The sequence below is a fragment of the Oncorhynchus mykiss genome, chromosome 16 (genome assembly GCF_013265735.2).
Source record: "Oncorhynchus mykiss isolate Arlee chromosome 16, USDA_OmykA_1.1, whole genome shotgun sequence".
Taxonomy (NCBI): domain Eukaryota; kingdom Metazoa; phylum Chordata; class Actinopteri; order Salmoniformes; family Salmonidae; genus Oncorhynchus; species Oncorhynchus mykiss.
The window spans coordinates 22,316,161-22,329,364 of NC_048580.1; the positions used below are offsets into that span (position 1 = coordinate 22,316,161).

The following is a 13,204-nucleotide window of genomic DNA, read 5'->3' on the forward strand; positions in this document are numbered from 1 at the left end:
TGAGCCTGCAGTTGCTGGGAGCGATATAGTGGGATTCTCAGCTTCCTCCCCCACCACACAATCTCTGACACTCACGCTTCACATGACTTCTGCATATCACAGTTTACTGTAAACGACCCTCTCCTGCATGTTATCCAGGTGCAAAATGAACAAATTAATTCACAACGGAATTATACGTCTTGAATTTGTGTTATTGTATCATGTGCAAATCACTTTAAAAAATGCATGATTTCAAATGCATTATGTCTGTTTTGGAATTTAGTCACTCAATATCTAGGCTACTCTTAATGAATACAAAATGCATTGAGCCTCACTTCCAACAATGCAAGTCAGAAGCATATTGTTGTTGAGCAATAGTGAGATGTATTTCACTTAATTTTCAAGGAGAAAGGCATAACCCCTGAGCATCCACACCCTTCTTCCACTCATTTCATTCCTCATTCTGAAGGAGGGTGAATGCCTAGATAGCAAAGGGAAAGGGTGCGTTCCTCGGACCAGGCGTTGCTGGCGTATACCAGATCTTTACAACGCCTGGATAGGTATTTTACGCTTCACCTAACCAGATCACAGGCTATAGCAGTCTGTCAGTCGATGACACCAGTGATGACGTGCATGCAACCGTTGGTTGATGCATGCAACTTCTGAGCATGGGAACGCGGCGGTTGTCACTAGTTACCACAGACACAAAGTCAACATTTCTATCACATTTTTTCTCGTCATTTAATGTTAAGGTTGGGCATAAGTTTAGAAGTGTGGTTAAGGTAAGGTTATGTTTAAAATCAGATTTTCAGAAGGTAAATTGTAGAAATATGCGGGGTTTATACATTTGTGGCTGTGGTAACTAGTGACGTCCGAACGCCACAAAGCCTGCAGCGGAGCACACCAAAAGAGATTCAAATAGGGGATGACCTTCAAAAAATGAAATACAGAATCTGGAAATAAACCATTTACTTTGCATGGATTTAGTCGTAAATGTATACAATTGTTTTTGTCATTTTAATTATGTTAGATTTGTTTGTTGTTGTAATTTTAATTATGTTGTGATTTGCTGCAGTAAATCATTATTAGAGTTACTTGTGAGCGCCTCCCCTACACACAGTTGATGATGAGTTTTGTCCATATGACCAGTCAGGTGATCTTTTCCACTTCGCCATTTTGTGCTGCTGCTACGCCGGGTATTTATCTGAACGTTCGTGACTAGTCCATTTACATTGCTAGTTAGCTAGGTGTTATTGTATCTTTCCCAGTTTACAGCTAAAGACCATTGCCTTCGATAGGTTTAGTACCTAAACCATTGGGAAACATAGTAATAGCCGTTTTGTATTATTTAGTTTACTGTGTGAGAAAGAATGTCGTCCGAAAGCCCCGAATACTCTCCGTTCTTCGCAGTGATGGGTGCCTCTGCGGCTATGGTTTTCAGCGGTAATTATCACACAATTCAAATACTATCTTTATTAGCTAGCTGCATTTAAATTATACATTGTATGTGTAATTTGTCAATTTTAACAGCATAATTCTCGTTATTGCTTGAAACCAGCTAGCGTTAAAGGAGCCCAGGCAGAAACTGTCATTGACGTAACGTTATTTGACATTTTAATTAACTTTAGCTAGCTAATATACTTGTCCAGTATTTTGCTAAACTGTCATTACCAATAACCACACCTTCAGATCAACGCATTTGAAGTGCGAGTTCGTTCTTTCTCAATTTTAGGCGCTTTTCGTTTTACGCTTTGTGACATGCGCCACACTAAGACACCACCAGATTTGAGCGTAACATTACTAGCGAGTTGGTCATTATGAAGGCAGGAGGCCTATTGATGGTGAATATTGACCATCCGTGTCAGATGTTGAGTATAAACAACTGATACTATGAAGAATACCAGCTCAAATTGGTTATAGATTTGTGCAATGTAACGTTAGGCATAACCAGCAGGGGAGCACGCTCATGCGATGACAACCTAGGAAATGGAATGCCATCGTTTGGTCCACGTCATACGAACAATTCCATGTACATTCGGGTGATTTAAAAGGCCACTGCATAGGAATTGGGCGCTTGTGGACCAATTCATGTGTATAGGCCTCAGATAATTGAAATGGAAATATACTGCACGAGACACCTTAGATTCAAGGAAAATGGCATTTGCATCAATATCACATGACAATCACACGATTGGACTTGTGATTTGGAATGTTAAAGTAGCAAAGGATTTAGGAAGTGCACTTGTGGTGTAGACCTATAAACAATATACCACTATAACACGATTAATATAACATTTAATCAGATTTATGATACATTTGCATATCTAAGAAGACAAATTGGCAACTAAGTGCAATAATTTGATCTCTGGCTCATGTTCTGGATGGCCTCAGGTCCAAGTGAAGGTGTAGAAACGACGGTCTAGTGATCTTTCTCATGACAAATGAGAACAGGGAAGACGATGATGTATCAGTATGGTCTTAGGATTTGTTTTATTGTCCTGTTATGTCTGATGTGTTCACTCAAGCATTTTGCATAATATACTTCCTAACAGCATACAATTACCAACCAACTGTGCCATTGACTGCAATATACATGGTTTGGACTATCCCTAGGCCAAAATTAGCAATCAATGTTTAAACATCCACTCCGGCAATCTTTTTAAACTTTTTTTCCAGTGGAAAAACAATATGGCACTAAATACAGTAATGTACACACTTAGACATGTTCTGGAACTTTATCTACTCCTGCTATGATCTGTAAGTGTTAATGTGTAGCTCATACATGCAGAATTACTGTCTCACCTCAATTAGCCACAATCTCTAGTTTGAAAAAAAACAGTTTTTCTGGAAGCTGTGGTGCCATTCCCCCCCCCCCCCAATGTGGGCCCAGCCCCCTAGCAATTTGAGTTCAAGCAATGAGCTTCAACCTCTCGCCATATGAGTGACAGCTAGCAAGATGCACGTTGCACCCACAGCAGAGCGAGACAGGTCAATGATGTAGTTCAAAGTATCAATTATTTAGTACAAAAGTATGTGGACAACCCTTCAAATTAGTGGCTTCGGCTAGTTCAGCCACACCCGTTGCTGAACGGTGTATAAAATCGAGCACACGGCCATGCAATCTCCATAGACAAACATTTGCAATGGCCTTACTGAAGAGCTCAGTGACTTCCAATGTCGGACCGTCATAAGATGCCACCTTTCCAACAAGTCAGTTTGTCAATTTTTTTGCCCTGCTAGAGCTGCCCGGTCAACTGCAAATGCAGTTAATGTGAAGTGGAAACATTTAGGAGCAGCAACCTTACAGAACGGGACTGTTGAAGCGCATAGCATGTAAAAATGGTCTGTTCTCAGTTGCAACACTCAGTACCGAGTTCCAAACTGCCTCTGGAAGCAACGTCAGGACAATAACTGTTCTTCGGGAGCTTCATGAAATGGGTTTCCATGGCCGAGCAGCCGCATACAAGCCTAAGATCACAATGCCAAGCGTTGGCTGGAGTGGTGTAAAGCTCGCAACCAGGAGCAATGGAAACACGTTCTCTGGAGTGATGAATCTCGCCTCACCATCTGGCAGTCCGACAGACGAATCTTGGTTTAGTGGATGCTACCTTTTTGCTACCTGGGCTCGAGCCAGGAACACATCGACAACAGCCACACTTGAAGCAGCGTTACCCAGAGCAAGGGGAACAACCACTCCAAGCATCAGAGCGAGTGATGTTTGAAACACTATTAGCGCGCACCCTGCTAACTAGCTAGCCATTTCACATCGGTTACACCAGCCATTAGGCTGATAGGCTTCAAGTCATAAACAGCGCTGTGCTTGCGAAGAGCTGCTGGCAAAACGCACTATAGTGCTGTTTGAATGAATGCCTACGAGGCTGCTGCTGCCTACCATTGCTCAGTCAGACTGCTCTATCAAATCATAGACTTAATTATAACATAACACACAGAAATACAAGCCGTTGGTCATTAATATGGGTGAATCGGGAAACTATTTCAGTGAAATACGGAACCGTTCGGTATTTTATTTAATGGGTGGCATCCCTAAGTCTAAATATTCTTGTTACATTGCACAACCTTCAATGTTATGTCATAATTACGTAAAATTCTGGCAAATTAGTTCGCAATGAGCCAGGCTATCCAAACTGTTGCATATACCCTGACTCTGCGTGCAATGAATGCAAGAGGTGACAATTTCACCTGGTTAATATTGCCTGCTAAACTGAATTTATTTTAGCAAAATATGCAGGTTTAAAAATATACTTCTGTGTATGGATTTTAAGAAAGGCATTGGTGTTTATGGTTTGGTACAGTCGTCCAACGATTGTTCTTTTTTTCGCAAATGCGCTTTTGTTAAATCATCGATTATATGCAACGCAGAACACGCTAGATAAACTAGTAATATCATCAACCATGTGTAGTTATAACTAGGGATTATGATTGATTGTTTTTTATAAGATAAGTTTAATGCTAATTAGCAACTTTGCTTCTACTGCATTCGCGTAACAGGCAGACTCCTCGTGGAGTTCAATGAGGCAGGTGGTTATAGCGTTGGACTAGTTTGAATCCCCCGAGCTGACAAGGTGAAACTCTGTCGTTCTGCCCCTGAACAAGGCAGTTAACCCACCGTTCATAGGCTGCCATTGAAAATAAGAATGTTTTCTTAACTGACTTGCCTAGTTAAATAAAGGTATAAAAAATGTAATAATCTGCCCCCATACTTTTGGTCATATAGTGTAGGCGTTGTAGTACTCCATTTTCGGGGACCACTTTAGGCTCGTGAGCTTTTTCAGAACTACTGACTAAAGTATACAAAAGTACCAGAGAAATGTAAGGATAAAAACATGTTTTGAGCGTTTGTATTTTTATTTCATTTCAAGGAGTAGGCCATTCAAGTAGTTGGTCTGATGGTGCCTTCTGTTATCGGCCTTCCTCTTGTTTGCGGGAACAATGGAGAACCCCCCCCCCACACACTTGTGCCATATGAGGATACCTGGACCACCTATTGATGTGCCTTAAGTAAATTTGGTGAAAAGCAGACACTAGTAGGACTTTAATTAGACTATTTCAAAAGGTACTGTTTCTCCTTTTTTACGTTTTTGTGCCCTTTATCAAATGACATTGTTCTTTTAGCACGGCTTAGGCTGCATGTGGCAAAGCTGATTTTGGACTGATGCAGCATGTTCTAGAAATAATTGACTCTGCTAAATTGTCATGTTATATAGGGCATGACCTAGTGGGGATTTTAAATCATGCAGCTTTTGCTAGTAGGGCTGGAACATGGTTATGGATGAAGACAGTCATGAAAATAAGTTTTAACCGTTAAAATATAGATAAGAGATATCTGAGAGATTTCTTTTTTTTTAACCAACAGCTGACTGAAGACAGGACAGCCAGGCATTAGTGTGGTTGAGTCCGTTTCTGCTGTATCATGGATTCTTAATGTGATAACTTTGTTGTGCCCTGCTGAAACGAGCAACAAATTATTATTTTCATGACGGTCTTCATCCATAACCCCCCCCCCCCCCCCCCCCCCCAACAATGTAGCAGCTCACTGATGTGTAATGAATAGAACAGGCTCGGGGCTCCTGAGTGGCGCAGCGGTTTAAGGCACTGCATCTCAGTGCTAGAGGTGTCACTACAGACCCTGGTTTGATTCCAGGCTGTATCGCAACCGGCCATAATTGGGAGTCCCATAGGGCGGCGCACAATTGGCCCAGTATTGTTAGGGTTTGGCCGGGGTAGGCCGTCATTTTAAATAAGAATTTGTTCTTACCCTAGAGAGGTTATGTGGGACGCCAGCGTCCCATCTGGCCAACATCCAGTGAGATTGCGGAGTGCCAAATTCAAATACACTAATTTATAAAAATTCAGAAGACAAAACATTTTTTACATAGGTTTAAAGATGAACTTCTTGTGAATCCAACCACGGTGTCAGTATTTTAAAATGCTTTACGGCGAAAGCATACCTTATGATTATTTGAGAACCTAGCCCAGTTGACAAATTATTACTAACAGTAACCAGCCAAGCAGAAGCTTTACAAAACTCAGAAATAGAGAGAAAATGAATCCCTTACCTTTGATCTTCATATGGTGGCACTCAGAAGACATTCATTTACTCTAAATGTTCCTTTTGTTCGATAAAGTCTCTTTATATCCAAAAACCTCAGTTTTGTTCCCGTTTTCTTCAGTAATCCACAGGCTCAAACGCAGACAAAAAATCCAAATTGTATCCGTAAAGTTCATAGAAACATGTCAAATTATGTTTATATTCAATCCTCAGGTTGTTTTTAGCCTAAATGATCTATAATATTTCAACCGGACAATGTCATCAATATAAAAGGTAAACAAGAAATGCACTCTCTCGGGATTGCGCATGAAAAAGCTCTGACATGTCAGGGTCCACTCATTCAGACTGGTCTTACTCCCTCATTTATAAGAATACAAGCCTGAAACCATTTCTAAAGACTATTGATATCTATTGGAAGGCATAGGAATTGCAAATTGAGTCCTAAATCAGTGGATACTGTTAATGGCATTGAATAAAAAACTACAAAACCAAAAAAAAAACTTCCTGAATGTTGTTTTTTTTCTCCGGTTTTTGCCTGCCAAATCAGTTCTGTTATACTCACACACTATTTTAACAGTTTTGGAAACTTTAGAGTTTTCTATCCAAATCTACCAGTTATATGCATATATCTTCTGGGCCTGAGTAGCAGGCCGTTTAATTTGGTCATGCTTTTCATCCAAAATTCCAACTGCTGCCCCCTACCCTAGAGGTTAACTGACTTTCCAAGTTAAATAAAATTAAATGGAATGTTTTTTTTGTAATGTCAGTTGAGTTGAATGAACAGCTGATGAAGTCACTGCACTGGCAGTGGCGACCGATGTCCTTGCACGTCAGATAGCACAGTGATGCCATCTGACGTAAGACGATGACAAGTCACAGCACTTATTGACGTGTACACTTCCTGCTTTTACTTCCTGCTTTAACTTCATTCTTTGCGCCTTCTGGGTACTCTCGCAATGGCTGCCTTCATTGACTTAAATGGGGATGCCCATTATATTTCAATGGCAGCACATGCAGTGAAGAGAGTATGGTTTGCTATTCAAATGGTTATTCCGGAGACCATTTGGCTGGCCAATTACCTTCATCCAAAATTCAATTTCTGTCACCTTCCAGCTACTAGCAGTTAGGGGTGTATGTGGCACTATTGGCTCCTGTAGTGTGTGGTGGGGTGGCATCATGCCACCTGTCTGTCAACCTGGGCATTTGTATTGAGTAATAACCAGCATCTTAACCATTTAGGCCTAACTGCACAATTGAGAGCAGGTGTATGACAGCTCATATTTGGGGAAATGTTGTCTTTTAAAAAAAAAAAAAATCACAACCAAAGTGAATTGGTGACTCTAGCCTTACTGGCTGTATTGTAGTTCAGCTTTGGTATTGAAAATGAAGCCATGGCCTATAGAAAACATGGTTCTGTAATAATGCGCATGAAGGGTGGCCTCAGTTATACTCCTGTCTAGTGCATTAAGTAAGTCTACTTCTACTCCTTTTCGCAGCCCCAATGTTCAGAAATGTGTATGACCCTCTCACCTAATGTTTCTGTCAACACTCCATACATGTGGAAACTGATTGCCCTGAAATAGGCCATAACAAATATGTGTCGGTATGTAGGAAGCACACTGGCTAGAGGCTAACCTAACTGGAGTCTATACATGTTTAGTGCTGACTCTGTGCTCCTATGGATAGTGACGGCACAGGGCAGCGCGGGTAGCCCCTGTAGCTGGCAGTGGGCGTGATCTGTGACGGGCAGGGTGGGAAGGAGTGACAGATGGGGAATTAGCCAGCTGAGAGGGCTGCTGGTGGGTGGCACACCCAGTGGAGGGGGCTGATTAGGGACACCGGTGATGATGGCCCAGCAGCATTAAGCATCTTACAAGGTTTATATCCTACAGGAAACGTGAGCCTGCCATCTTGTGGTGTCTGCACCACCACTACCACCATACTTGAGATTGAGAAACAATATGTAAATAGACATTTTATCTATTGATTTTAAATGTGTTTTTGATCTACTGGTTTGTGTTTGTAAACCATTGCCTATATTGTGTTTCATGATCATTTTAAAGTGCATGCAGCAGCCTCTGAAGACCGTCTCACACTTATTTCACTGTTGCCGTTCCCAGTTATTTTCTTTCATGTCTTAACTCTGTGTGAAGGGTCTGCTTTGGCACGGTGGAAGCACCATGATGGAATCCAAAATATTGGTTAGAAGTCTCACTTGTAACAGAGGCATCATGAACGGCCTTAGAACATCACCACCATGAGTTGTACTGTAGCATTTTAACATAATCGATAGCCTAATAATTTGATAACTGGTTGTTGTGGCTATTTTTCATTAAACAACTTGTTACTTTCTGGTGATAAACTGAGGTCGCTGCTTAGGGCTCTGACGATCATGGAATTTTGGATGACTATAATTGGCCAGCCAAATGACCGGTCCGTAATAACCGTTCGAATAGCATGCAGATTTTCTCCTTTCCATGTGCTGGCATAGGAGGAGATTGGGCGTCAAGTCAATGATGACATGATGGGTGGACTGGCGGCCATTGAGAGTGTACCCATAGGCGCAAAGAAGGAATTGGAGTAATGGGTTTACCAGTTGAATTGCTATGGTTAGAGGTTCCAAGCCCATTCTATTCATCGTGTGCTACTACACCTTGCTCATTTCTGCAAGGGACAACGAAGTTTAATCACAGATTGTCTCAACTGCACAAATACCCGGCTGTCCCGTCTTCAGTCAGATGTTCGTTCCCAAAAAATAAACGGTTATTTTATTTTCATGATGGTCAGTTGTACTGTCATTGTGCCAGCCCTAGTGGCTATTCCAAGTTGCTTGCGTCATATCGACTGGTTAGTATCGTTTTGGGCTGTTATGTCTGCAGCCTTCACTGCTTGAGGCCTCTGCTCTTGGTTGGTAGTCAGTACAGGCTCTGACTGGCTGTGACGAGCATGGTAGCGATATCCTTCAATGGCACTGGCTGACCCAGTCTACCATAGTGAGCTGTGCTGCACATTATCTCAGTAGTGCACACCCTAACCCTCCTAACAACTACTAACTAGCCTATTCATGGCACTGGAGGAGATGCTTGACTTCAGAATTTATAGTGTTATATAGCCCAAAGTAGGGGCATAAGCATAATTTTAAAATGCTTGACTATTGCAGACGACGAGTAAAAATTTAGCCTTGTTATCTACTGGTGTATTTAAGACCTCCTAAAAGCCTGGTGTTGTATAAAAGTCCTCCTTTTAACTGAGGTGGATTGTGTCCTCCCTACTCTCAAAGCTAATCTTTTTGTGTAATGAGTCAACCTATTTTGATTATTTACTAGCATTTTTGTTGTCTAGTTTTGTTCTATTACTGCTCAAATGGCATTTTCTGTCGGTTGGTTCAATAGATTTAGGAGTAGCTTTATATTTTTCCATAACATCATGGAGAGTACATTATTCTAATAGTCTTATTTACTCCATTTGACCATTTTTGATCCCTCACATCACTACTAAACCCAGATTCAGCTCCACCACATTTTGTTCAGTGTCTATAGACATAGTTTAGGGATTGTTTGCTCAAAATATTTAATTAATTAGATTGTTCTCTTTTTTTTTTTCTTTTTTTTGTGGCTAAATAAATGGGTGCCAAATTGCAAAGCAGATGTAGATGCTTGGGCAATATCCCTGTCTTCACTGCAATACTGTCCACTACAGTTTCATCAAGGTAGCTTACAGTTAATGTGCTGTTTAAGACCAAGAGTTGGCTCTATATTATGCTTCATATTAAAGTACTGATATAGGGCTGTTTAAGCATCTTTTTCACTGAACAGCAGTTTGATTACTTCCGTCTCCACAGTATCTTTACATTGCAGAGCGTCTGAGGCATCAGGGTGTAGTAACGTTAATGAGTGATCTGGAGGGGGGAGAAAAAAAAGAAAGCTCTTTACCTCTGCAGAGGATTAGGATTAAAGCACAGGGGTTCTGTCTCTCATGCCACCCATTGCAGCAGTCCTTAAACTCAACATTTAATCTTCAGAGAATAAAGCCATGGGACCTTGTCTCCACTAACCTGCATGTTTATTTACATTTTTACCTTCATTTAACTAGGCAAGTCAGTTAAGAACGTTCTTATTGTCAATGACGGCCTAGGAACAGTGGGTTAACTGCCTTGTTCAGGGGCAGAACGACAGATTTTTTTTACCTCGTCAGCTCCGGGATTCGATCTTGCAACCTTTCGGTCCAACACTCTAACCACTAGGCTACCTGTAGATCTGGGTCGTGTTCAGTAAAGCACACCATAGCAACAAAAAAAATCCAACTCTCCAATTAGAACACTGATTAGTTTACTAATTCTCTAATTTCACTCAACTATTTCTCTACTGAACACGACACTGGTGGGTATAGTGACTCGATCTATGGTTGTGTTGGTCTTCCTTAATCAAAGAGCAGGCATAAGGGCCAGCTGTTTGGAGAGGGTAATTCATTGTGCTTCAACATGGAAGTCATTACATTAACCATACACTACCTCAGGTCAGAGTGGGAGCTGCAAGATGGTGCTTTAGTGGTTGTGGCATGAATAGATACTGTATAGAACCGTTCAGCGGTTGGAAGTGGTCTTGTCTTGGTCTCTGAGGTGCTGTTGTAACATAAAGCCCTTGTCTATAGACTTCCCTCAAGTGAAATTGAAGTGCTTGGCTATTTCGTAAAACCAATCACCAAGACACATTTGATGGGGAAACTCGAAACCAATATGCAGTAAATGCATTTGGGTATTGGTACTACTTTGTCTTAGAAATTGTCTAGTGTGCGGCACTGCCTGACCTTTCGAATTTTGTAAATTGTCTCTGGTCTGACAAATTCTGAACATGACTGAATGCCTCACTCTGCTGTCAGATGTAGGTCCAGACAGCATCCACTTTAAGTCACTCGTACTCAGGGGCTGAACAACTCTTCTCTATGGCCTGAGTGATTAAACCTTGCATCGACGGCGTCAGTCTTGTGATGAATAAGTGAATGTAGAGGGAGTAGTGACCTGACAGGTGGCTGACTGCCATGTGCACATTTTAAGGATTGGCCAGCCACTTCCTCCTCTAGAGATTATATCCACTTCCTCATTCTTTCCCGTTGTCGCATAGAGATGTATAGAGGTCACAATGTTGTATCTGTCCTATTATGGTGTCTGAGCGCACGGCAGTGCCATTGAGATGGATGCATCGTTTGCGATCTCTATGCTACAAAGGGGAAAGAATGAGGGAGTGGATAGAATCTTGTTTTTATGATTATCAGTGAAATTTATAAAATGTTGGTTACTATGTATGCAAGACTATAAATGACCAAACACCCAGCTTTTGAGGAGCTGGTTACTGCACTGGCAGACTTCCAGCAATTGTGCTAAGCTAATGATATGCTAACGTCACACTCAACTGCATGCAGAGACACATTGTATCCATGAGTTTGTCTGACTCCGATATTTAGGTATTTGATCTACTTTCCCAATCTTGCAGTATTTTTTTTTTAGATTCACCATTGCATTAATAGTGAAATGTCCATATGGCTCTCTGCCTCATGGTCTGTCATCACGCGCCACCTGTCTGTGCTGACTGTGTTCTGCGGGGCCCCTACCGGTTAGTGCTGTCATAGAAATAGAATGGACAGACTCAATTTCTATGATTGGTGCTGGTTTGTGTCCCTTCTGCTGCTGCTGGTTGCCTCTGGAGGGATGTGGCATCCTGCTGTCCTCTGATGTCAGAAGCTTCCTGTGTGAAGAGCCTAATGAGTTTTTCAGGCAGGGAGGCGGTGTGATTTAGAACACTGCAGCTCTGGCACAGAGCCATGAAAGGGGTTAAACTGAGCTCCATTCCCTGTTGGGAGCTATGGGTTGAGTAGAATTAGCCTGAACCGTAGCTGTAAAGGGGACTGGCTGGTTTGAGAACCGCAGTCGAGCACATCAGTGGCAAGCTGCTATTTTGGGGGGGGGGGGGGAACGTGATGCTGGTAATTTCCTCATACACAGGCAGAATTCCCCAGCTTGTAGCCATGTTGACCTTGTTTGTAAAGGGAACAGAAACTGATTACATTACGATCTTCAATTTCAGTTCCTCATGTTGCTCAACCCTGTATTCTACTGTATTTGTACATTGATTTAATCACAAAATGAAGTAGAACACTGTATTATATCTAATACTCTACCTCCTTTCCCCTCCACCAGCCTTAGGAGCAGCCTATGGGACGGCTAAGAGTGGCACAGGGATCGCTGCCATGTCGGTGATGAGGCCGGAGCTCATCATGAAGTCGATCATCCCCGTGGTCATGGCGGGTATCATAGCCATCTATGGCCTGGTAGTAGCTGTGCTCATTGCCAACAACATCTCTGAGAAGGTCACCCTCTACAAGTAAGCCTAACCCCTCTCATGACATCTCTTACATCTAGAAATGTGCTCGAGTTGCATTTCGTCTTTCCCAATACTACAATGTGAGGAACTTAGAACAGGCTGGGAGGCAACTGGTCCGTCAATCCATAACACCTGACATTGACATAAGATCAAATCTTTATACTGTGGAAATTGTAGTTTTATTGCCAAATGTCTTATTTAAAACATCTCTGCTTGCTTTCGTCATTGTTCATTCTGCATCACATAGTAACCCTAATCCTATTGTAATCCTCTCTCTGCTGTAGGAGTTTCCTCCACCTGGGTGCTGGCCTGAGTGTAGGCTTGAGCGGGCTGGCAGCTGGCTTTGCCATCGGCATCGTAGGTGACGCGGGCGTGAGGGGCACGGCCCAGCAGCCCCGGCTTTTTGTGGGCATGATCCTCATCTTGATCTTCGCCGAGGTCCTGGGACTCTACGGTCTCATTGTGGCCCTCATCCTGTCCACGAAATAAACCACCAACTTCTCCACCAAAATATGTCCTATATGTTGCTGCTGGAGAAAAGAGTAAAACCAGAAATAAAATGTAAAGAAAAAAAAAAAAGGAAAATGTATGACAAAGTTTAAAAAGACGAACGTGAAATAATTACATAATTAAAAATGGCTCCGTAAATATGGTCTTATCTCTACAATGTGTACAGTCCAGATTTGATAGTCAAACTTCTTGTAAATGCGCAATGTAGTGATTTTGTCTGTCGTGTGTGTAAATGTCTGGAGATTCTTCCTCCCCCCCTGGTTTAACG

At 42.0% G+C, this 13,204-nt stretch overlaps 1 protein-coding gene across 1 annotated transcript; it reads left to right on the top strand.

Annotated features, from left to right (window-relative positions):
• Positions 1–1,208: 1,208 nt before the first annotated feature.
• On the top strand, positions 1,209–12,989 carry atp6v0cb (ATPase H+ transporting V0 subunit cb). The gene is given in 3 exon segments (NM_001160640.2): positions 1,209–1,422; positions 12,243–12,426; positions 12,711–12,989. Coding segments are annotated over 3 exon segments (462 nt in total). The 5' UTR covers positions 1,209–1,349; the 3' UTR covers positions 12,916–12,989.
• Positions 12,990–13,204: the final 215 nt, after the last annotated feature.